This window comes from Enhydra lutris, unplaced genomic scaffold, assembly GCF_002288905.1.
Source record: "Enhydra lutris kenyoni isolate GAN:26980312 unplaced genomic scaffold, ASM228890v2 scaffoldscaffold64, whole genome shotgun sequence".
In the NCBI taxonomy this organism is placed as follows: domain Eukaryota; kingdom Metazoa; phylum Chordata; class Mammalia; order Carnivora; family Mustelidae; genus Enhydra; species Enhydra lutris.
In genome coordinates, this window is record NW_019154148.1 from 9,732,260 (window position 1) to 9,758,869 (window position 26,610).

A 26,610-nucleotide genomic window follows, 5' to 3' on the forward strand; every position below is an offset into this window, starting at 1 on the left:
TTAGAGCATTTAACTATTTGGGACATTTTCAGAGGGAGGTTGGAGGACAAACTTTATTCCTGTGAACTGCAGAAGGATCATGTGAATGTCTGGGGTGTCAGTGGATGGGGCTTTTCCCCAAGAGGTTCCTGATCAGACACTTCCTATTCCCCATCTCCCCATTTCATACCTAACTACCTTTCTGTGGGGGAGACAATGCATGTATTATCTATTAATGACACAATTCAAATAAATAATTTTTTTTAGAGATTTCATTTATTTACTTGACAGGCAGAGATCACAAGTAGGCAGAGAGGCAAGCAGGGGGGTGGGGGAGCAGACTTCCTGCCAAGCAGAGAGCCTGATACGGGGCTCAATTCCAGGATCCTGGGATCATGACCTGAGTCGAAGGCAGAGGGTTTAGCCCACTGAGCCACCCAGGCGCCCCTCAAATAAACAAAATTTAAAGGATGATTAGCTTTATTATATAATTCATGAATTAGGCAACATCTTATCTAGCAAACAGAAAGGGGGTCCATTGAGCTGTAGGAAGGGAAATGTTTTTAAAGGAAGAGAGGAAGAGTAAAAGAAAGAAATCATTGACAGTTCCTTTCCCACTGTGAGGGCATCTGCTTTGCAGCAGGGCAAACTTCAACCAAACTGGAAAACACACGTACAGTAAGAAGAACACATTGATGACTCAGGACAGGTGACAGCTGAATAAAGACCAGCTGTGGGTGTTCAAATGTCTCTCAAAGGAGGTGATGTGAGTCCTCTGAGGGCAAAAATAATTTTTCCAGGATAATGGGCCTGAAAAGTCAAACATTGCTGGTAAACTTCCACAATTTTTTAGAAGTCTTCCCTCCAATATGTATCCGTAGTTTGAGTCATCTTAAATATATATAATGGGTGAAGAAATAAAAAAACAACAAAAAATGTGTTTGCTAGTGAGTCAGGAAGAATCAGCTGCTGTCTTGTGTTCCATAAATCCCTGATTGTTCATTCAACTTACAACCATTGGTTACCCGTGTTATATTTCTCTGGTTTGGAAGCAGAGGGTTGCCATGTTACCCTGGCATTAGAATGGCAAAAATCTCACAACGAGGAGACATTTTTGCAGAGAGGCAGAATGGACATTGTCCACATGTGTCACGTTCTTTATAGATTCTTTTGTTGCCTGCCTTTGCATATGAGAGTCAGCTGGGGGCAGTTTTCTGGTACTCTGTTTCAGTCCTTTTAGTGCAAGCCTCAGTTTTGATGACTGCAATTTCAGAAAGTAAGAGAATAATTACAAACAATAACATTATACTAAGATGTATCAAATTCCCAGGAATTTTACATAATTTCTAGAATACATATACCCATGGAAATGCAACATAAAACACGGGATCTTTGTTTTCTAGGAAGATCACTTAAAACGGAAGGGTAACATTCTCAAACTACACCCAAAAATAGATCAGATGTTTAAAATAACCATCAAATCTTTGTCCTTTTAACAGATAGGAATCCAAATTCTATTTTTGCACCAGTTTACTTTTCTATGAGAACATATTCATTGCAATGTCTGTCAGTCCCAACCATGAATAAATTCCTTTCTAAAGGTTCATTTTTATAGTATTTCTACAACTTTCTTTTGCCTCAAAAAAAGTGTTTCTCCAGTCCATATACACTTTTTTTTAACCAAAAGCACATAACCTAGTTTTCTTTCTTTCAGAGATGTTTCCTTTTTTAATTTTTAGTAGCTTTACCACACACATTAGAGGTCTGAACACTTAGAAGCTTTAATTTCTAGTGAAAATAAACTAGTAAGCACTTATCTGTGTGTTAGACGAGTCTTCTGTTCTTGAGATGGAAAGTTTATAAATACACATTTTTTTTCTAGAAATCTATGCTTTTTTAATACTACGATCTTCACATACACCAAAAAGGTTTACCAACAGTACTTACATTTATCTTTAGTTTCTCAATAATAATGGAGCCAAAATTAGAGACATGTTTGTTTAGTAATTAATGTTTCATGATTTTAATTTATTTGGATGTGATCTAGAAATACAATTAATTTAACTTAAATCATTCAGAGAAGACCCAGGAGCTTGAGCCTGCAGATCCTGCAGAGCTTAAAGGACCTGATTCAGGAAGCTGCTTCAGAGGCAGATGTGGTCTGACACCATGTAACCTCCTGAAGACAGGAATGGTGGTTACAGGCACCAACTTTTAAGTGTACTCTGCATTTGAGTATAAGGGCACGCAGGTCCTTCTCAACTCTCCAGCAGTGACAGACATACAGAAAATACCTACGTACAGAAAAGACCTGAATGATGGGAAATTTAATGCTGCTTTGTTAAGCAATGCATTCTCTTCCTTTTGTGCAATGTGTAAGCATTCGAATGTTCTGACCCACCAATTCCTCTCCTATTTCTGGAGAAGGCTCTACCCAGGTGTCCAAGAAACATGTGTAACATGTTTGTATCAGAACTGTGTTGAATAAAAAGAAACAACTGTAAAGAACCCCAATCCAAAGTGCCCACTGACAGAAAATAGATACTATGTTCTATCTTTGCAAAATGGAAAACACATGTGATAAAAACGATTGTAAATGAAAAGCAGCTTGCAGAAGATGACACACAAAATAATTATATTTTTCTAAGACACCCACCAAGGACAACTAATTTTCTGAGGAACTACAGATAGTGGTAAAAACGGAAGGAAGCAAAAAATGATAAACTTAACATTTGAAGGTGCTGTATGTCTGAGAAGAGATATGGAGAGACAGGATATGGATTAATTGTGTAGGAATATTCACTTATATAAGAAACATTCCTGTTCTTAATTTTGGAAGTTGAGTTCACAGGTATTTATATTTAGATCTTTTTTTTATGTTGCATGATATTTTTTTGAAAGAGTTATTTACTTATTTTAGACCGAGAAAGAGTGCCTGCAATCAGGGGAGGGGTAAGGAAGAGGGAAAGGATCCTTAAGCAGACTCCCTGATGAGCAGGGAGCCCAATATTGGGTTCCATCTCAGGACCCTGAGATCTTGACTTAAGCCGAAAGCAATAGTCTGACTCCTGACTGAGCCACCCTGGCATTCCTTTATATCTTGCTTTATTCTGTGTGTATGTACGTACGAGATATCATATATATCCTACTGTAGCTAACTGCTGAACACATATTACACTTAGGAAAAGTGACAAAGGACAATGTCAAAGCTGAAGAACAATGTCAACAGCCATCATCTTTTTCATTAAACTGTATTTTAGAGCAGTTTTGGGTAAATAGCAAAATTGAGCAGAAGGTACAGAGGGTTCCCATGTACCCCTACCCTCACATAAGTACAGCCTCCCCACTGTCAACAACCACACCATCCTACAGTTCATGAACCCAAACTGACCCAACTTTCTCCCTCCACATCCATAGTCCATAGTTTACATTGGGTTCCTCTTGGTGCTGTGTATTCTATGGGATTTGACAAAAGTATAATTTATCTGCCATTAACCCACCATTACCACATCACACAGAGTGGCTTCACTGCTCTAAGTGGCCTCTGTACTCCACTGGCTTGTCCCTCCCTCCCCTGAACCCTTGGAAACCACTGATCTTTTTACTGAATCTGTAGTTTTGCCTTTTCCAGAATGTTACACAGTTGGAATCGTGCAGTATGTAGCCTTTCCAGATTGGTTTCTCCCACTTGGTAATGTGCATCTCCATGCCTTTTCACATCAGCTGTCATTTAAGGAGCCTTCTGAATGCTGAGTGTTGATGGAGGTGCTCTAGGTCATCAGGCCATGGTGACATTTCTGACATAGTCCCCAGAGATGAAGAGTTCCTATGATTTTCCATGGAGTCAACCAGGTGACCATCCAAGGAATGCGAATGGAATTGGCACTGGGCTTTTTACTGGCAACATGGCATGCTGGAAGGACATAGATCTTCAGAGTTCTAAGATGAAATGATGTTGTATCCAGAATCCTATACTCAGTTAAGCTATTTATTGACAGTGAGCTCTAAATAAAGGCATTAATTGGAAATCCAAAGACTCAGAAAGTTTACCTCCCAGAGAACATTTTCTGTTCTCTTTAGCCAGGATCTCATTGTTTTAGGGTTTTTTGTTTTGTTTTGCTTTTTAGATTCCACAAATGGTGAGATCATATGGTATCATATGGTATTTGTCAGTCTCTGAATTATTTCATTTAGCTAAAGCCTGCAAGGTACACCTATGTTGTTGCAAGTAGAAGGATTTTTTTCATAACTGAATAATATTACATTATACATATATAGGTATATATATCACTATTAAATATATATGTGTATGCACACACACACATACCACGATTAAACCACAAGTTATATATAGATAGATAGATATATTATAGATAGATATATAGATAGATTAAACCACAAGTTATAGATACAGATATAGATATAGATAGATATAGATCAGATATCTGGGATATCTCCTTCCCTCTGGGAACCACCAGTTTGTGTTCTGTGTTTCAGGGTATCTCCCTCTATCTCTCTTTTTCTACTTTTTTCTTTGTTTCTTTTGTTTCTTAAATTCCATGTATTGTTGCTTCCCAATGGCACACAGGAGAAGGATGAGGCACAAACAAGTCAGCTGTAAGAGAAAGGGAGCAGGGGACAACAGTAGAAAAGACCGTTGCCCCGAACAACTTTTCAGTTCTGTTTTTATTAGATATGGACAGTAATTAACAGAAGAGTGGAGGAAGGCTAAACATTAGTCATATGTCTTGTAGATAAACAAGAAGGAAGGCAAAATATGTTTGGTCAAGCAGTATAAAGTTTATGGTTGAGCAAGCACATTCAAAGGACTTACGTAATTAGCCACAGGTGCTCTCAGTTGGGGGAAAGGGGAGATAAGGGGAAAATGAAGCAGGCAGTGTTCTGCTCGGCTTCAAGGCCGTAGTATATCGTCCTCTCCCCCAGAGGCCTGTTGGAAGTATGTGTTTTTCTTGAGGCTATACTAAACATGCTTGGTAACTAGTAGAATTTCCCATGGGTTATATTTTAAGTAATACATTGTTCTGAGGCACAGTTACAATGTATAAGTCAAGTCATATGGTATAGGTCTTACTCTGACTTATTTCACTTAGCATTTTATTCTCTAGGTCTATTCATGTTGTTGTTGCAAATGGCAAGATCTTACTCTTTTTTTAAATTTAAATTAAATTTAATTTAACTTATTTGTCAGAGAAAGAAAGAGAACACAAATGAGGCGGGGCGGTGGGAGAGGGAGAAGCAACTCCCAGCTGATCAAGGAGCCCGATGCAGGACTCGATCCCAGGACCCTGGGATAATGACCTCAGCTGAAGGCAGATGCTTAACCAACTAAGCCACCCAGGTGTCCCCAGCAATATCTCATTCTTTTTTAATGGCTGAGTAGTATTTACCTTATATATACATATTTTATGTTTTCCATATACATATAAACTGTATGTTTTGTATATACATATATAAAATCACATCTTCTGTATCCATTCCCTATGGATGGAATTTTATTTTATTTTTTGATGCTGTTGTAATTCTTTTTTTTTTTAAAGATTTTATTTATTTATTTGCCAGAGAGAGAGTGAGTACAAGCAGCGGGAATGGCAGGCAGTGGGAGAAGCAGGCTCCCTGCTGAGCAAGAAACCCAGTGCAGAACTCAATCCCAGGACCCTGTGATCATGGCCTGAGCTGCAGGCAAATGCTTAACCAACTCAACCACTCAGACATCCCTCATTCTGTGTAATTCTAATTGTTTTCTTAATTGGTCTCTCAGCTTGTTGATTTTTAGTGTACAGAAATGCAACAGATTTTTGTATACTCATTTCGTATCTTGAAATGTTGTTAACTTTGCTCATTACTTAGAACAAGATTTTGGTGAAATCTTTGGGTTTTCCTCTTCCTTTGTGGTGTGGATGACTTTTATATCTTTTTTTTCCTGATTGTTATGACCAGAACTTCCAGGACTATTTTGCATAGAATAGTGTGGCAAGGCATCCTTGTCTTTTTCCTGATCTTAGAGGAAAAGATTTCTTCCTTTCACTTTTGAGTATGATGTTAGCTGGGGACCTGCCTATATGGCTTTTATTATGCACAATTTGCTGAACATTTATTTATGAAAAGACATTTAATTTTGTTGTTTTTGTTTGTTTGTTTGAACTGAGTTGACCATCGAATTTTTATCCTTTATTCCATTTGTGTGGTATATTATATACATTGATTTGCTCATGTGAAATTAAGCTTGCATCCCCTGGGACACAAATAAAATAAATCCCACTGACCCTGATGTATAATTCTTTTCATATGATGTTGAATTTTGTTTGCTAATATTTTGTTGAAAAAATTTGCATCTACACTTATTAAGGATACTGGCTTGGGGAGAGGAAGCATGCAGTGAGCAGGAGGACCCAAGGCTCCCCTCGTCCCATGAACCCAATGATATAACTGTCAAGCCATCCTGAATATCCCAGGAATTGACCTGAAGACGGACAGAACAAACTCCACAACTAAAGGGAGAGAAGAGGCCCCATTGGAGAAGGTAGGAAGTGTGGACTCATGGTTTAAGGGAGAAAGGGATGTTGGGTGCTGCAGAAGGGAGGGGAGGGCATGGATGTAGAGAAAGTGTGAGAGAGAGAGAGAGAGGTAGAGAAGCACATGGGGGAACACAGCAGGAGAATATTATCCCACAGCCATTGACTTGGAAAACAAGAGGGGCTATATATTATGAATTCTTGCAATTCTTGGCTTAAAGCCTGCAGTTTTAAACAGCACAGCAGGCTTGGCTTTAGCACAGCAGGCTTGGCTGTGCTGCTTCTGGAAAGAAGCCAGGCAAACAACCCAGGTCAGACAGCTTGGAAACAGGGATCTGAAGAATGCTTGGGGCACACAAGGGAGAGATTGTTTACTTTTCTTGGAGCATGACCTTGAAGTGTTCACACAGATGCCTCTCCTGAAACAATTCACAATTCCCCCTTCCTTGCATCATTTCCCTCCCACCCACCTCAGCTCCAACTGCTGGAAGCACCACAAGGCCGATATTGTCAGCCTAACTTGCTTACACCAAGCCCTACCCCTCTGCACTCTGGTGAGACTGACCTTCTCAATCAGCTAGCCTCAGTCCCAGGACGGAGGCCCTACCCGGAGAAGACAAGCACACACCCCCTGCCCCGACACTATGTGGACAGACCAAAGTGGTTTTTATAATTTTTTTCTTAAAAAAATTCATTTTATTTTGAAAGAGAGACAGTGTGTGCACATGCAAGTGGTGGGGAGGAGCAGGGGTGGTGGGGAGAGAAGAAATCTCAAGCAGGCTCAATGTTTAGTGCAGAGTCCAGCCAGGGCTCAATCTCATGACCCTAAGATCATGATCAGAGCTGAAATCAAGAGTGGGACTTAACTGACTAAGTCACTCAGGTGTCTCCAGACCAAAGAGTTTTCAGTGCAACGGAGAGACAAAAACTGACAAAAGCAAGAAAGGAGAGAAAAACACCAGAACTAATGACAAAACAGTTATAAAATGGTACTAAATACATATCTATCAATAATTACTTTGAATGTTAATGGACTACACACTCCAATCAAAAGAACTTTTACAGCTACTCAGTAACGTGGCAGGATACCAAGTCAATGTACAGAAATCAGTGGCTTTCTTATACACTAACAATGAAAATACAGAAAGGGAAATGAGAGAATCGATTCAATTTACTATAGCACCAAGAACTATAAGGTACCTGGGAATAAACCTAACCGAAGAGGTAAAGGAGCTGTACTTGAGGAACTACAGAACACCCATGAAAGAAATTGAAGAAGACACAAAAAGATGGAAGACCATTCCATGCACTTGGATCAGAAGAATAAACATTGTTCATATGTCTATACTGCCTAGAGCAATCTATACTTTTAATGCCATTACGATCAAATTCCACCAGTATTTTTCAAAGAGCTGGAGCAAATAATCCTAAAATTTGTATGGAATCAGAAGAGACCCTGAATTGCTAAGGAAATGTTGAAAAACAAAAATAAAACTGGGGGCATCACGTTACCTGATTTCAAGCTTTACTACAAATCTGTGATTGCCAAGACAGCATGGTACTGGCATAAAAACAGACACATAGACCAGTGGAACAGAGTAGAGAGCCCAGATATGGACCCTCAACTCTATGGTCAAATAATCTTCGTCAAAGCAGGAAAAAATATACAGTGGAAAAGAGAGAGTCTCTTCAATAAATGGTGCTGGGAAAATTAGACAGCTATTTGTAGAAGAATGAAACTCGACCATTCTCTTACACTGTACACAAAAGTAAACTCGAAATGGGTGAAAGACCTCAACATGAGACAGAAATCCATCAGAATCCTAGAGGAGAACATAGGCAGTAACCTCTTCAATATCAGCCACAGCAACTTCTTTCAAGATCTGTCTCCAAAGGCAAAGGAAACACAAGCGAACATGAACTTTTGGGACTTCATCAAGATCAAAAGCTTCTACACAGCAAAGGAAACAGTCCAGAAAACTAACAGGCAACCCACAGAATGGGAGAAGATATTTGCAAATGACAGTACAGACAAAAGATTGATATCCAGGATCTATAAAGAACTCCTCAAACTCAACACACACAAAACAGATAATCATATCAAAAAATGGGCAGAAGATACGAACAGACACTTCTCCAATGAAGACATACAAATGGCTATCAGACACATGAAAAAATGTTCATCATCACTAGCCATCAGGGAGATTCAAATTAAAACTACATTGAGATACCACCTTACACCAGTTAGAATGGCCAAAATTAGCAAGACAGGAAACAACGTGTGTTGGAGAGGATGCAGAGAAAGGGGAACCCTCTTACACTGTTGGTGGGAATGGAAGTTGGTGCAGCCACTTTGGAGAACAGTGTGGAGATTCCTTAAGAAATTAAAAATAGAGCTACCCTATGACCCTGCAATTGCACTACTGGGTATTTACCCCAAAGATACAGATGTAGTGAAAAGAAGGGCCATCTGTACCCCAATGTTTATAGCAGCAATGACCACGGTCGCCAAACTGTGGAAAGAACCGAGATGCCCTTCAACAGACGAATGGATAAGGAAGATGTGGTCCATATACATTATGGAGTATTATGCCTCCATCAGAAAGGATGAATACCCAATTTTTGTAGCAACATGGACGGGACTGGAAGAGATTATGCTGAGTGAAATAAGTCAAGCAGAGAGAGTCAATTATCATATGGTTTCACTTATTTGTGGAGCATAACAAATAACATGGAGGACATAGGGAGATGGAGAGGAGATGGGAGTTGAGGGAAATTGGAAGGGGAGGAGAACCATGAGAGACTATGGACTCTGAAAAACAACCTGAGGGTTTTGAAGGGGCAGGGATTGGGAGGTTGGGGGAGCCAAGTGGTGGGTATTAAGGAGGGCACATATTGCATGGAGCATTCGGTGTGGTGCAAAAACAATGAATTCTTATCCTGAAAAGAAATAAAGAAAAAAGACTTTGGGTATCAGAATGGATTAAAAAATGTATTTGATACCTATAAGAATCTCAGTTTATTCTATTATTTTTATAAAGATTTTCCTTCTTTCTTTCTTTCTTTGAGAGAGAAAGGGAGCACAAGTGAGAGAGCACAAGCTGGGGGAGCAGCAGCAAGAGAGAGAAGCAGAGTCCCCACTGAGCAGAGAGCCCAATATGGGGCTCAATCTCAGGACCCTGAGATCATGACCTGAGCCTAAGGCAACTGGTTAACTGACTGAGCCACTTAGGCACCCCAAGAGACTCATTTTAGACTTAAAGGCACTTGCTGATCTAAAGTGAAGGGATGGAAGGGGAAATCCAAATCAAAACTACAATGAGGTATTACCATCTGTCAGAATGGCTAAAATCTTTTTGTGTCTTCTTTAATTTACACGAAAAGATGGAAAAATATTCCATGCTCATGAATTGGAAGAATAAACATTGTTAAAATGTCTGTCCTGCGCAGAGCAATCTACACTTTCAATGCCATCCCTATACCATATAAAAAATGCCATCATTTTTCAAGGAGCTGGATTAATCCTAAAATTTGTATGGAACCAGAAAAGACCCCGAATTCCTAAGGGAATGTTAAAAAGCTGGGTACATCATGTTGCCTGACTTCAAGCTGTATTACAAAGCTGTGATCAAGACAGCTTGGTATTGGCATAGAAACAGACACATAGAACAGTGGCACAGAATAGAGAACCCAGAAATGGACCCTTAACTCTATGGTCAACTAATCTTTGATAAATCAGGAAAAAAATATCCAATGGAAAAAAGACAGTCTCTTCAATAAGTGGTGCTGGGAAAATTGAACAGCTTCATGTAGAAGAATGAAACTTGACCATTCTCTTATACACAAAGATAAATTCAAAATGGATGAAAGACCTCAATGTGAGACAGGAATCGATCAAAATCCTAGAGGAGAACATAGGCAGTGACCCTGTGGGGCTGGTCACAGAGCACCCCTACCCTTCCCTGGGTTTCTCTGCTGAAGGTGCTCAAATAATCCTTACATGCCTCAGGTTAATGCTGTAGGAGTCCTACACTCCAGAATGGAGAAAGTGAAACTGGTTCTCCCCCTTTTTGAGAACTGGTGTGATTTCCAGGAATAGAAACTGAAAGCAGCCATCCCTGATTTCCCTGCACTTGGGCTGAGATCCTGCCACGATGATTATCCAGAAATTACACAGCTCTGAGCAGGTTAGGCACCAGAACAGAAAACCCTGCACTTTCACCTTCCTAACTCCTTTTCTTTCCTCTCCAGGCTCTTCCTAGGACACCCCAACCCAATACAGTTCTCTTCTTTCCTTACAGAGCATCCTGGGCGTTGAACATGTTTTGGATGGTTTCAGAGGGAATGGTCTCTGCTTCAGGGCTGGACTCTTCCCCAGGGAGGGGTAACTTCTAGGAAGACCACTGATCCTTCTTGATAGTAGTCACACAATGCTTCCCGGAGCAGGTAAGTGAGAGGGCTCCTACAACCCAACTTGGCTAGTAACCCTCCTACTGTGACATGAAAGATAGAGTCTGACACCAGAGAGAAGAGCTTGGGGACTGGGTTACCCATTTCAGTGAGTAGTCACCATGGGGACCCTCTCTGATATTCTTGAGGGAAAAAGAGCACCCAAACGCTTTGGCTGCAGCAACCTATCCAGCCCTCCAGTGTGGAGGTAATGGGGTTATCAACTCCATGTTCACAGCACTGGGGTTGGAAAAGGACAGGAAGATTTCATTCATATTATCTTAGGGTCTAAGTAGTATGTAAGACAATGACAATTTCAGGGGGTAGCCTGGAGTTGGGAGAGTCTATCTGGAACACTGCCTTGACCTCCTGTGGATTAGGGAGTGGGGGTGGGGTTTCAGGGACAAGGGGTCTAACAGGCCTTAGACAATGTATAACAGTGCACATGTGTATCTGCATTGGAGAAACTATCCCCCTTGGTGGACACCAGCTCCATCCTTCACCTCAGTGAGGTGGACTATTGAAATACTCTTCGCAGACCAGGACCTTCTGTGCTTCCTGCCCACTGATGATGCAGATGTTTATTATACTTTCCTAGAATAAATCAATATGTTGATTTTTTTCCCTCATCCTTTCCCTATGATGATAAAATGGGGGAAATACGGGCTTGTCCCATGTTAGGTTCAAACTACAAAAGGCCTTGATGCCTTAGATTTCTAGTTTGGTGATCATTGGGCATGGTATGAACTATATAGGACCCTGCATTGGAAGTCCACTAATGAGTGTTTTCCTTTCTGCTTCTTAGGTCATGAAATCTATCTGGTGCATTATAACAAGAGTTCAAAATAAAATTTCAATCCTGGGCATTATCCAGTGCAATAGAATCCAGTAGGTTAAAATAAAGGGTAGACAGACTGTTGGTAAACTCTTTCTTCAGGTCTATGCATATGTGTGCATGAATGTGTGTTAAGTGTGTACTTAGTTCTTACGTGAAATGCATCTCTCACTGCTGATCTCATTCAGAAGGCTGAAAGATCTGCTCCCAGGGTCTGGTTCTTTTGCAAGCACCCCTGCCCTCTCTAGTTGAATCTGCTACCTGGGCTCCCTCCATAAAGGACTTTACTCAGAGTCTCTTTACTCAGAGACCCTCAAACTCTCTTTCAAGAGGGAAGATCAGAGGTTTAGCATGAGTAGGATCTACAAGAAGGAAGTCGGGGGAGGCACTTGCACCTGGACTTGTCTATGATGGCTTCTGGGTCAGTAATCTGAGCCTCAGTGTCCTGCAGACACATATGCACTGACCGCACCTGGAATAACTTACAGCTTGTCATGGAGTTACCCTTGTCCCATCCTGCAATGCTGGAGACACATGGGCACAGTACTGCCTAAAAGGATACCGAGAGGGTCCCATGTGTGGGGTTGTCTAGTACCAGGTACAGGGCAGAGACCAGATGAGCAGATAGTGGGGAATAGGAGAGCTGTGGCTGGTGCTTCGTAACCTCAATCACCCCCCTTCAATCAGGTCCAGAACAGGGGCTCAGCTGAGAAGACATGTGAAAAGTCCATGGTCAGACATAGTCATAGAAATGGTCTGGAAAAATATAGGTTTGTGCTCACCTCCCACACTCACCTTGTGGTGAGGGGATGGTCATACTCTGCCCCAGCCCCTACTTGCTTTCTGAAGGCCTGTGGCAGAAATGGCTTCAACATTTCAGATGACAGATTTAGGAAGCAAAGTTAAATTATCCATCAACCAATAAGTAGAAGACATACAATGGTATATTGTGTTTCATTCATCTAACAGAAGTATGTCCCATACCTGCTGGGGACTAAGGGCACTAGAATCTAGGGAATTATTTACTGTAAGTGCAAAGACTTGCATGTGTATTTTTATGATACTAATCATCTAACTGGGGATGAAAGAATGCTTTCTGGGACTTTGAACTTTTGAAGACACAGGGGATTTTTTGATTGATCTAACAGTTGGGAAGTCAAGATGAGGTGGGTACATGTGGAAGTTGTGATGGGATTTAGACAAACCAGGAAAAGAAATCAAGGGCTGTAGCCCAGGTCCTATGTTCTGGCCTGCGTGGGCACCACAGGAACACTGATAAGGACTCCAGTCTTTTCCATCCCATACTAGGGCAAATTTACAGGCAAGCAGAATACATAGCATGCTGAGGGGCAGCAGAAAGCCCTTCACACAACCAAGTCAGTGAGCCTGGAACTCACCCAAGAGATCGTCTCCCTGGAGCCATGATGGCAGTTGAAGCCTCCAGGGACTTCTATGTACCCCACAAACAAGAATGGAGGCTATTCAGGATAATAGTCAAGAGAGGTCTTAAAGAAGGCTTTGAGTACAAGGGCAAGGGCTACTCCTCTTCTTATTCCAGAATGTTCTTTCAGCCTGAGCCAGCCCAGAGCTCCATCTTTCTGACTTCTAGCCAGCTTTAGCCATGCGTGCCTGCCCACCACCATGTCATCCACCCCCTCACCGAGCTCAGGGCACTTCCACTCCCTGCAAGAAGAGGCACCATTTTTGCTGACCTATTGCAACTCTCCTGATGGAGGACCCTGAAAACTTTGTGGGCACAGGCCTCAGGAGATTCTAGTCCCTAAGCAGATGGGATCATGATCACATCATAATCCATCAGCTTCCCTCTCTCTGAACTCCCAGCATCTCCTGATCATTTCACTGGGCATCTCTAACTCCCAGTGGGGGTTAGTTTCCCTGCAACATTTTCTGAGAAATGGGACACATTTTGGGATTTCTCTTCACACTTGGAAATCAGTGAGTTTAATGTGGAGTGAGGATGGAAGTTGAGAGAGAACTGTAATTTCCATTCTCTCCCCCAAATTAGTAAGGGTGCATCCAGGGAGAGGTAGATGGTAATTGACAGCAATTATTGGACCCACATCCCCAGGGGAAGCATCTCAGAATCCAGCCACCCCTCCGCCCCTGGGGCTGGAGATTCAGCATTTACTAGGATGGTCCTCCTCTCCTGTCCAGAGAGAAACAGAAAGACACTGTAAACTTATATCTTGGATCCTGGGTCATTGCTATGCAATTTGAGCCTTGTTTCTCATCTGTGAGACACTGTTTCTTGATCTGTGACCAGGAATAATACTATCGCTTGTTTAATAGAGCTCAGAGAAGATTAATGAAGAAAAGGCATGCAGAACATCCTGCCCCCACAGACGCACAGATCAAAATCTTCATACACTGCAGTAAGAGGTGGAGGGAATAAGAAAAACCAGAGAAAAGCCTTCCTCAGAGGTCCTAAGACGAGAGAGAATTCACCAAGCGGATGCTGGCAGGCCTCTCCAGGCCTTCACTTGGATCTTAGCATGAAGCCCTTCCTGAAGTCCTGTGAGGTGGGTAGCTTCCCTGCCACACAAGACAGAACATTGGAGCTCAGTTTTCTTTTTTTTTTCCTTTTATTTTATTTTATTATTATTTTTTTAATCATTTTTTTATTTATTTTCAGCATAACAGTATTCATTGTTTTTGAACCACACCCAGTGCTCCATGCAATCCATGCCCTCTCTAATACCCACCACCTGGTTCCCCCAACCTCCCACCCCCCCACCTCTTCAAACCCTTCAGATTGTTTTTCAGAATCCATAGTCTCTCATTATTCACCTCTCCTTCCAATTTCCCCCAAATCCCTTCTCCTAACTCCCCATGTCCTCCATGCTATTTGTTATGCTCCACAAATAAGTGAAACCATATGATAATTGACTCACTCTGCTTGACTTATTTCACTCAGCATAATTTCCTCCAGTCCCATCCATGCTGCTACAAATGATGGGTATTCATCCTTTCTGATGGAGGCATAATACTCCATAGTGCATATGGACCATATCTTCCATATCCATTCGTCCGTTGAAGGGCATCTTGGTTCTTTCCACAGTTTGGCGACTGTGGCCATTGCTGCTATAAACATTCAGGTACAGATGGCCCTTCTTTTCACTACATCTGTATCTTTGGGGTAAATACCCAGTAGTGCAATAGCAGGGTCATAGGGAAGCTCTATTTTTAATTTCTTGAGGAATCTCCACACTGTTCTCCAAAGAGGTTGTACCAACTTGCATTCCCACCCACAGTGTAAGAGGGTTCCCCTTTCTCCACATCCCCTCCAACACATGTTGTTTCCTGTCTTGCTAATTTTGGCCATTCTAACTGGTGTAAGGTGATATCTCAATGTGGTTTTAATTTGAATCTCCCTGATGGCTAGTGATGATGAACATTTTTTCATGTGTCTGATAGCCATTTGTATGTCTTCATTGGAGAAGTGTCTGTTCATATCTTCTGCCCATTTTTTGATATGATTATCTGTTTTGTGTGTGTTGAGTTTGAGGAGTTCTTTATAGATCCTGGATATCAATCTTTTGTCTGTACTGTCATTTGCAAATATCTTCTCCCATTCTGTGGGTTGCCTGTTTGTTTTCTGGACTGTTTCCTTTGCTGTGCAGAAGCTTTTGATCTTGATGAAGTCCCAAAAGTTCATGTTCGCTTGTGTTTCCTTTGCCTTTGGAGACAGATCTTGAAAGAAGTTGCTGTGGCTAATATCGAAGAGATTACTGCCTATGTTCTCCTCTAGGATTCTGATGGACTCCTGTCTCACGTTGAGGTCTTTTATCCATTTTGAGTTTATCTTTGTGTATGGTGTAAGAGAATGGTTGAGTTTCATTCTTCTACATATAGCTGCCCAGTTTTCCCAGCACCATTTATTGAAGAGACTGTCTTTTTGCCACTGTATATGTTTTCCTGTTTTGTCGAAGATTAACTGACCATAGTGTTGAGGGTCCATATCTGGGCTCTCTACTCTGTTCCACTGGTCTATGTGTCTGTTTTTATGCCAGTACCATGCTGTCTTGGTGATCACAGCTTTGTAGTAAAGCTTGAAATCAGGTAACGTGATGCCACCAGTTTTGTTTTTGTTTTTCAACATTTCCTTAGCGATTCGGGGTCTCTTCTAGTTCCATACAAATTTTTGGATTATTTGCTCCAGCTCTTTGAAGAATACCGGTGGAATTTTGATTGGAATGGCATTAAAAGTATAGATTGCTCTAGGCAGTATAGACATTTTAACAATGTTTATTCTTCCGATCCAAGTGCATGGAATGGTCTTCCATCATTCTGTGTCTTCTTCAATTTCTTTCATGAGTGTTCTGTAGTTCCTTGAGTACAGCTCCTTTACCTCTTTGGTTAGGTTTATTCCCAGGTGTCTTATGGTTCTTGGTGCTATAGTAAATGGAATTGATTCTCTAATTTCCCTTTCTGTATTTTCATTGTTAGTGTATAAGAAAGCCACTGATTTCTGTACATTGACTCTGTATCCTGCCACGTTGATGAAATGCTGTATGAGTTCTAGTGATTTGGGGGTGGAGTCTTTTGTGTTTTCCATATAAAGAATCATGTCATCTGCAAAAAGAGAGAGTTTGACTTCTTCATTGCCAATTTGGATACCTTTTATTTCTCTTTGTTGTCTGATTGCTGTTGCCAGGACTTCTAATACTATGTTGAACAAGAGTGGTGAGAATGGGCATCCTTGCCGTGTTCCTGATCTCAATGGGAAGGCTGCAAGCTTTTTCTCATTGAAGATGATATTTGCTGTGGGTTTTTCATAGATAGATTTGATGAAGTTCAGGAATGTTCCCTCCATCCCTATACTTTGAAGCATTTTAATCAGGAACAGATGCTAGATTTTGTCAAATGCTTTTTCTGCATCAATTGAGAGGACCATGTGGTTCTTCTCTCTTCTTTTATTGATTTGTTCTATCACCTTGATTGGTTTGCAAATACTGAACCATCCTTGTAGCCCAGGGATGAATCCCACCTGGTCATGGTGGATAATCTTTTTAATGTGCTGTTGGATCCTGTTTGCTAGGATCTCGTTGAGAATCTTAGCATCCATATTCATCAGTGATATTGGTCTGAAATTCTCCTTTTTGGTAGGGTCTTTGCCTGGTTTGGGGATCAGGGTAATGCTGGCTTCATAGAAAGAGTCTGGAAGTTTTGCTTCTGCTTCAATTTTTTTTTTAAGATTTTATTTGTTTATTTGACAGACAGAGATTGCAAGTAGGCAGAGAGGCAGGCAGAGAGAGAAGAGGAAGCAGGCTCCCTGCTGAGCAGACAGTCCGATGCAGGACTCGATCCCAGGACCCTGGGATCATGACCTGAGCCAAAGGCAGAGGCTTTAACCCACTGAGCCACCCAGGTGTCCCTGCTTCAATTTTTTGAAACAGCTTCAGGAGAATTGATGTTATTTCTTCCTTGAAAGTTTGGTAGAATTCCCCAGGGATTCCATCAGGTCCTGGGCTCTTGTTTTTTGGGAGGTTTTTGATCACTGCTTCAATCTCGTTACTAGATATCAGTCTATTTCGGTTGTCGATTTCTTCCTGGTTCAATTTTGGGAGTTTATAGTTTTCCAGGAATGCATCTATTTAATCTAGCTTGCTTAGTTTATTGGCATATAACTGTTGATAATAACTTCTGATTATTGTTTCTACTTCTTTGGTGTTAGTTGTGATCTCTCCCTTTTCATTCATAATTTTATGAATTTGGGCTTTCTCTCTTTTCTTTTGGATTAGTGTGGCCAATGGTTTATCGATCTTATTGATTCTTTCAAAAAACCAGCTTCTAGTTTCATTGATACTTTCTACTGTATCTCTGGTTTCTACCTCATTGATCTCAGCTCTAATCTTGATTATTTCCCTTCTTATGTGGGGGAGTTGGTTTGATTTGTTGTTGATTCTCCAGTTCTTTAAGATGTAGAGACAGGTGGTGTGTTCTGGATTTTTAAATTTTTTTGAGGAAGGCTTGGATGACTATGTATTTCCCCCTTAGGACCGCCTTTGCTGTATCCCATAGGTTTTGGACCAAAGGGTCTTCATTCTCATTGGTTTCCATGAATTGTTTCAGTTCTTCTTTGATCTCCTGGTTGATCCAAACATTCTTAAGCAAGGTGCTCTTTAGCTTCCAGGTGTTTGAGTTCCTTCGGAACTTTTCCTTGTGATTGAGCTCCAGTTTCAAAGCATTGTAATCTGAGAATATGCAGGGAATAATCTCAGTCTTTTGGTATCGTTTGAGTCCTGATTTGTGACCCAGTATATGGTCTATTCTGGAGAAGGTTCCATGTGCACTTGAGAAGAATGAGTATTCTTTTGTTTTAGGGTGGAATGTTCTGTATATATCTATGAGGTCCATCTGGTCCAATGTGTCATTCAATGCTCTTGTTTCTTTATTGATTTTCTGCTTCAATGATCTGTCTATTTCTGAGAGAGGCGTGTTAAGATCTCCTACTATTAATGTATTCATATCAATATGACTCTTTATCTTGATTAACAGTTTTCTTATGGAATTGGCTGCTCCCATATTGGGGGCATAGATATTTACAATTGTTAGATCATCTTGGTGGATAGTCCCTTTAAGAATTATGTAGTGTCCTTCTGTATCTCTGACTGCAGTCTTCAGTTTAAAATCTAATTTGTCTGATATGAGAATCGCTTTCTTTTGAGGCCCATTGGCATGAAAGATGCTTCTCCATCCCTTCACTTTCAGTCTGGGTGTATCTTTGGGTTCAAAATGGGTCTCTTGTAGACAACATATGGATGGGTCCTGTCATTTTATCCAATCTGCAACCTTGTGTCATTTTATGAACGCATTTAGGCCATTCATATTGAAAGTGATTATTGATAGATATGTTTTTATTGACATCGTGTTACCTTTGAAGTCTTTCTTTCTGTAGATTGTCTCTATATTTCTGTTCAATGCTTTTCTTAGGATTTTTCCTCTTTTATAGAACCCCCTCTTAATATTTCCTACAGTGTCGGCTTGGTGGTTTCATAGTCTTTTAAGCCTTGCTGGTCTTGGAAACTCTTTATCTCTCCATCCATTTTGAATGTCAGTCTTGCTGGATAAAGTATTCTTGGCTGCATGTTCTTCTCATTTAGTGCCCTGAATAGATCTTGCCAGCCCTTTCTGGCTTGCCAGGTCTGTGGATAGGTCTGACGTTATTCTGATGGGCTTTCCTCTGTAAGTAAGGAGCCTCTTTGTCCTAGTGGCTTTCAAGAGATTATACCTACAATTATGATTCCTCAATTTGACTATCAGGTGCCTTGATGTTTTTCCGGAATCTATAATCTTGGGTGGAGACCGTTCAGCCTCTAGTACATGAACGCTGGTTCCATTCGCGAGATTGGGAAAATTTTCATGAAGAACTTGTTCCACTCTATCTTCTAGACTTCCTTCTTTCTCCTTCCCTTCAGGGATTCCAATAATTCTGATGTTGGAATGTTTCATGGCGTCATTTATTTCCCTGATTCTGTTTTCATGGTTTGTGAGCTGTTTGTTCCAGGCTTCCTCCTTATCCTTTCTCTCTATCTGTTTGTCCTCCAGATCACTAATTCTATCTTCTGGTCAGTTACCCTAGCTTTGAGAGAATTTAGATTAGATTGGAACTCATTGAGAGCATTGTGAACCTCAGCCCTGGTAGCTTTTAGCTCTGCCCTAACATTGTGAACATCCTGTCTGGTCGCTTTCAGCTTGGCCCTAATCAATTCCATTTGGTCATCCATGGCTTTCTCCAACCTAGCTATTGCCTGGATAATTGTTAGCCTGAATTCTCTTTCCGACATATTGTCTATGTTGATAGCCGTTAGCTCTGTTGCAGAAGGCCCATCTTCTGTATTTTTCTTCTGTTGGGCATTCCTCCTCCTAGTCATTTTGGTGAGAGATGACTGAACAGATGTAGCTGGTTGTATTGACCGTGGTGCAGTCTGGGTGCACCCTGGAACACTTCTGAGCAATCAGGATTCCCCACCCAAATGAGAGAAAAAAGAAAAGAAAAAGAAAAAAGAGAGAGAGAGAGAGAGACAGGAAAGAAAGGGAAGATGAAAGAGAAGGTTCAGCCCAAATGGGCCCCGAGGTAAGATTTATGAGGTATACAAACAAAAACAGACAAACAAAAAGACAGATAAAAGTATATAACAAGAGAAAAATATATATATATGCAAATAAAGGAAGAACCTTGTCGAAAAGAACCCCAAGTGTAAGATTTATATACTCTCAGGACAAACACAAAAACACAGAAACACTGGTGGAAGAAAAAGATGGGAGAGTGGTTATAAATTCTCAGTGTGGGCAAGGAAGGTTGTTTTGATTCTTCCTGGATGTATCTTGATATATTTGTCAAAGGACTCAACTTTCCTAGGCTAAAGGGGGATTAAAAATTGGTTTATCTATAGGGGTAGTATTGATTGGGGAAAGGGGATTACTTTGAAGTTTAACTCTATATGAATATTAGAAAATAAAAATAAAAAAGGAATAAACTAGACTAAACTAAACTAAAATTTAGAAAAAAATTTAAAAAATCAAAATCAAAAGAAAAACACAGGTGTATGTATCAAAAATTTCAGGTTAGAAGGTTATTATTTAATTTGATGTACTGGACAGCTCACTGTGATGGTAAATAGGTTTAAAAATTATCTATATAAAAAAATGAGCCAGAATAGTGGGAACAAATTAAAAATAAAAGTTGTCCTATGAAGTATTGGTGGTGGTTCTCTTGTAGTTTTTTTTTTTTTCTTTCCTGGTTGGTGTTCTGGGGGAGGGACCTGCCACGTGGGTTTTCAGTCAATGATGTTCCCTGAGTTAAGTCGTCCAGTCCCCATCAAGGGGGTGGGCTCTGAGGAAACCGGTTTTTTCAGGCTTTTGTTCTCTGGAGGTTTTTATGTTTGTCCACCTTTTTTTTTTTTCCTCTCGCGTTGACCGCTTTTGATGGTTTTTGTAGGTTTAGAGGAAAGCAAACTGCACCCTGACCTCCCTCTCAGAGAGAAGCCTCAGTCTGTTCTTCTGTGGGTGTTGCAGAGCCCATATAAATCCCCCCTTGGCCGCTGGCAGAGCAGGTTCTGAGTCGCGGTCCCTGGGGATGCAGGATCTTCTGCTTGTACCCAAAACCAAAGCAGCGGCATCTGTTTGGGCAGCTCCAGACCACCAGAGAGGTTCCAAGCCGTGATCGCACACTGAGATTTTCCCGCTGGCCCGGGCTGGGAGTGCCTGGTCTTTCTGGGTCTAAGAGCGCCAGGCTTGCACGCACCTCTTTCAGGGAGGCTGTGGGTCGCACGCGTGTCTCAGGCTCTGAGAACGGGGCGCAGGTCCGAAAGCACCAGGCTGGGCCTTCGTGCACCTCTCTCAGGGGAGAGTTTGGGGTGCACATCTTGGGCTCTGAAACAATGGCGCGTGTCAAAGAGCACTGGCTGGGCCTTTGTACCTCTCTCAGGGGAGGATGAGGGGCGCGCGCATCTCAGGCGCTGTAGCAGGGCTCGCACGTGGCTCCCATCCCCTCACAGGGGCCAGAACCCAGGCAATCTCAGGCGCGCTGGTGGCTCAGGGACCAAGACCTTGTTTCTCCACCGCACTCTCTCTGGCTCAGTGCCAGGGGAGGCTGTCCTGGGACCAGGGACTTAAGCCCCTGTCCCTAGCCACCTGGATTCCCACAATTTCCCCCACCACAATCTTTTGCTCTTTTGGAGTGCTTTCAACCAGTCTCCAAGTTAATGCTGGTCCCCAGACGCAGGGCATTCTCACTCATATTAGGGGTATTACTTTCCAACCTGTCACCTCTGGTGGCTCCCTCCCCCTTTTGTTTATCTTCCGATATCAGTCCACCTTTCCCACTCCGCTTTACTTGCCTACTGGCGTCTTCTGCCCCTGTAGAGATCCAGATGTGTGTAATTCTGATCTCAGGCTGATTTCATGGGTGATCGGAGTTCTTTGGTAGGTTATCAGCTCACTTTAGGGTACAGGTTGAAAAGGCGCCTCCTCCTACTTCCCCGCCATCTTGTCCCCCCTCTGGAGCTCAGTTTTCACTGTGAAAACATTCACATTACCATGGGCCAAGTCTGTGTGAAAACTCAGTCAGGGCTCTTGGCAATTTCCTCATTGGAAGAAAGCACTCAGAACTCTGGGGGGCAATCATGCAAGGAGGACACACCATTGGAGAGGAATGCCAGTGTGGTGGGTAACAAGCTGCACCATAGCTCCTACAGCTCAACATGAAATTTGTCCTACAGACAGGACTGGAGTCCTTTTCAGCAGAAACCTGAGTGTTTGGATGTGAGGTCTCATCTCCAAGATCATCAGGAGAGTCCCTTAATGAGGCTGTACAAGAAAACTCCTCAGCAAAGAGTCAGTCTTGAATTAGAAAGTGTTTTAAAATTTGCATTTGTGCACACAGAGATAGTAGATGTCTTAAGGGAAATTACCACAGCAAGCAGCCATAACTTGTGGGATTGTCAAAGCCCATCAGCCAACACTGTGTGTGTAGCCCCCAGAAGGAGAGTCCAGTGGGTAGTCCCAACCAGTTCTCCTTCCCAATTCTGCCATATGAAATGCTTGCAATCTTTTTTTTTATGATTTTATTTATTTATTTGACAGAGAGATCACAAGTAGGCAGAGAGGAAGGCAGAGAGAGAGAGGAGGAAGCAGGCCCCCCCCTGAACAGAGAGCCCGATGGGGGCTCCATCCCAGGATGCTGGGATCATGACCTGAGCCGAAGGCAGAGGCTTTAACCCACTGAGCCACCAAGGCACCCCAAATGCTTTGCAATCTTACTGCAGGGTTCAGCTTACAAGAGAAAGCTCATGGGAGAGCTTAAATACTTATAGCAATAATCACAGCAAAGATAAACAATCAAGTACAAACATAAGTAGTGACTTAAAAATCAGTAGGATATTATTTGGAAAGCTTGTGTAACTTAAATGTTGCAGTGGTTGAGGGACAGGGATTTTTTAGGTATGCAGTTAGTGGTGAAAGATATGGAAAATGGGGGAAAACGCACTTTTCACTGCTGTTAAGACAATTAAATTGCTCTTGACCTTGAAGACATATGTATTGAGGATGTGTCGGTCCTCAGGATTGAACAGTATGGAGAGTTGGCACAAGTTTGCTTCTGCCTGGGGACATCACCGGTGGGACATCCTGCTCACCCAATCTGGGTGGAGGAGTACCCATATTTGCCTGGTCCTGACGGAGCAACCCTCACAATATTCTTCTGCTCAAACCCCTCCATCCATAACCTGCTGAGAAGCTGACTACTAGTAGCACAGCTACAGAGCATTCATCAGTGGTCTCCTCTGAGCCTCTAACATGTGCACATCTCCTCAATGAGCACCTTTCCTGCTTTTCTTTTCAACAACTTCGTTGGGATATAATTTACACATTCTATGATTCATCCCTTTAAAGTTTTCAGTAGCTTTGAATATATTCACAAAGTTGTACACCCATCATAATCAGATTTAGAACGTGTTCATTATCCAAAAGATATCCTGTACCTCTTGACTACCTCTCTTTTCCCTCCTACCATTTGCCCTTCCAATCTAGGAAACCCTCAATATATTTTCCGTGCCTAAGGATTTGCCTTTTCCGGACATTTCATATGAATAGAATCACAGAATTCATGGTCCGATGGGCTGTCGGCATCCACAGAGCATAATGTTTTGGGGTTCTTCAATGTTGTGGGTGGTATCACTACTTCATTTTTTTCTTGCCCAATAGCGATCTATTGTATGGATAGACCACTTTTCTTTATCCATTGAACAGTGGGTGGACAACTGTGTGAATTCCACCTGAGGGGTTATTGTAATAATGTCGCTGTGAACATTTGCATGCAGGTTTTACCTAGATGTACGTTTTCATCCCTCTTAGGTATCCACCTAGGAATGGAACTGCTGGGTGATTTGGTGACTCTGTTTAGATTATTTTATTAGTTTTATTGGGAAAGAATTGGCATACATCACTGTGTGAATTTAAGACATACAGCATGATCTATATATGTTGTGAAGTAATTACCACTGTAGGTTCAGCTAACATCTATCATCTCAATAAAAGGAAAAGAAAGAATAAAAAAGAGAAAAAGTTCTCCATGTGATGAGAACTCAAGATATAGTCCCTTAACAACTTTCCTATAAATCATACAGTCGTATCTGTATATTAGGTAGTCATTAGACAGACTGTTCTCTGTAGTGATCAGGTTGTACACTATATCCCTAGTACTTATTTATCTTATAACTGAAATCTTGTACCATTTGAAAACTTCCTCCAATTCCGCCTTCTCGCCCTGTGATAAATTGAATCCACAAGTGTGTTCTCTTTTTCTATGAACTTATTTTATTTTAATTTTAGATTCCACACATCGGTTAGAACATGCAGTATTTGTCTGTCTGATTTATGTTACTTAGCATAATGCTTTCAGTGTCCATACATGTTACAAATGGTAGGATTTCCTCATTTTCTATGGTTGAATATGTTTAAATTTTTGACAAACTAGCAAACATTTTTCCAGAGGCTTGCTGTTTGTCACCTAAGTACCTTTGCAGGGAGTTGGGTGTGGATCTGATGCCCTCAGTTTGGTTTACCAAATATGATGATTCCTCTGCCACCCTATGTGCCGGGCTCTCTTAACTCCCCTGTTTTTCCTATTTCTGCAGGTCACTCCATTGCTCAGTGATGTGACACAGCCCACCCACTCTCTTCACACCCCATTACTTGCATCCTCTGCCTCTGATACACCGTACAATATAGGCTGGAGTGTCCTACCTAAGGAGGTTGCCATAAACATGGAAAAGGCCTTGGGAGGAGGGAAGTTGCTGGAGGTAGTCTCTGTGGTCAAGGAGACCCTGAAGACAGCATCCAGTGCCCCAGTGAACATTGCAGTGACTGGGGACTCTGGCAATGGCATGTCCTCCTTCATCAATGCACTGAGGGGAATTGGGCAGGAGGAGGAGGACTCAGCTCCCACTGGGGTGGTGAGGACGACCCAGATTCCCACTCGCTACTTTTCCTCCCACTTTCCCAACGTGGTGCTGTGGGACCTACCCGGAATAGGGGCAGGTACCCAAAGCCTGGAGAACTATCTGCAGGAGATGCAGTTTAGTCTGTATGACCTCTTCATCATCATTGCATCAGAACAGTTCAGCATGAGTCTCGTGAAGCTTGCCAAAATCATCCAGGACCTGGGAAAGAAGTTCTATATCGTCTGGACCAAGCTGGACAGAGACATCAGCACAAGTGCCCACTTGAAGGAACGACTCATGAAGAATATTCAGGAGAATATCCAGGAAAATCTCCAAAAAGAGGGAGTGTGTGAACCCAACATATTCCTGGTCTCTAGCTTTGACCCCTTATTGCATGACTTCCCCAAGCTTAGGAGCACCTTGCACAGGGACATTTCTGACACCAGGTACTTTGGTCCCCTAGAGAATCTGTCCCACACTTATAAGAAGGCCATTAATGACAAAGTGATTACTTGCAGGAAGAAAATAGCCTCAAAGTCTTTTGACACCCTTGGTATCTGGAATGCAGATGATCTGGAGCAAAGTCTGATGGCCTACCGCTTGTTCTTTGGTATAGATGATGAATCTCTCTGTCAGGTGGCTCAGAGTATGGGGAAGTCCATAGAGGAGTACAGGGCCCTTATGAAGTCTCGAGATCTAAACACTGTCCGCAGAGGGGACTGGCCATTTTCTTGCATGAATTGTAATGTAGTCTCTTGCTTATGTTTAATTCTGAGATGTATCCCACTGTTAGGTGGTTTTGTTTTCAACTCCCTTAGAAAGTGGAAACACAGACGCCTCCTTGAAATAGTTGCCAAGGACACCAAGGACATCCTGAAGAAAATCCTGACAGACTCCATCATCTGAAGAAGTGATGTCTCAGCAGCCTCCTTCTGAAGGGAAGTCAGGACATCTGGGGTCCTGTCCTCACATCCTTTCTCAATTCTCAGTCAAGCTCAATTACTTTCACTTTCATTGATTGTCAGTTCCTTGAGGCATATGAGATGACTTGCTCATTTTGAACTCATGTCAGGAAATACCCAAATATGTTGTACTTTTGTCATTTATTAAATGAGCCTGCATCCAAAGGTGGAAGAAAATATCTGCTCAATGTGACATACAGTCTCATTCTGACATCCATTTCTCACTTAACTTTAACACCATTTCTCTGATGTCCATGTTCTTTCACTTCTCATCTCACACTCTGTGGACTCACACAATCTTGACCTCCTGGTATGTCAGTGGTAGACACTTTAAGATGACCTCTAACATTTCCTCCTATTTTCATGCCTGTGTTTAAACCCTTTCCCTGGAGTGATTAATAGAATATGGCAGCAATAAATGAATGTCCAAAAATTCCAGAACTTTGTTATGAAAAGTGCATCTCTGTCTTATAAACACTCTGTTCACTAGCTCTGCCTTGCTCCTGTTCCAGCTCTGTTTTCCTCTCTCTCTCTCCATCTCCCTCTCCTCTTCCCTCTCTCGGCCTAGTTACCATAAAAATTTTGGAGAGGTCCTGAGGAATCAGAGGCCATGTGGAGGATAGCAGAGGCAGCCTACATTAACTGCTGGTCATGTAAATGTGTCATCTTGAGAGTAAATCCTTCAACCCCAGCAAGACTTCAGGAGATGCAGCCCAGCTGATAGCTTGACTGCCATCTCAGGAGAGACCCTTATCCAGAACCACACAATTAAAACTGTTCCTGAATTTATGGCCCTCAGAAACTATAAGCAAATAAACACTTGTTTTAAGCCACTAAGTTTCAGGATAATTTGATCCACAACAACAGAAACCAGATAATACCATCAA

The 26,610-nt window shown here is 41.8% G+C and overlaps 1 protein-coding gene across 2 annotated transcripts in view; it reads left to right on the forward strand.

Annotated features, from left to right (window-relative positions):
- The window catches only part of LOC111158927 (immunity-related GTPase family M protein 1-like), a 26,226-nt gene extending 324 nt beyond the window's left edge, over nt 1-25,902 (forward strand). Inside the window, exons 2-5 of one of the 2 annotated variants that reach the window (XM_022521258.1) lie at nt 6,347-6,520; nt 10,814-10,958; nt 14,107-14,336; nt 24,456-25,902. In XM_022521258.1, coding sequence (XP_022376966.1) covers nt 14,136-14,336; nt 24,456-25,667 — 1,413 coding nt within the window. In that variant the 5' untranslated portion in view covers nt 6,347-6,520; nt 10,814-10,958; nt 14,107-14,135 and the 3' untranslated portion in view covers nt 25,668-25,902. Of the gene's footprint in view, nt 1-6,317; nt 6,521-10,813; nt 10,959-14,106; nt 14,337-24,455 lie in introns of those variants that run through there. The other variant, XM_022521259.1, reaches the window with a different exon arrangement.
- Nucleotides 25,903-26,610: the final 708 nt, after the last annotated feature.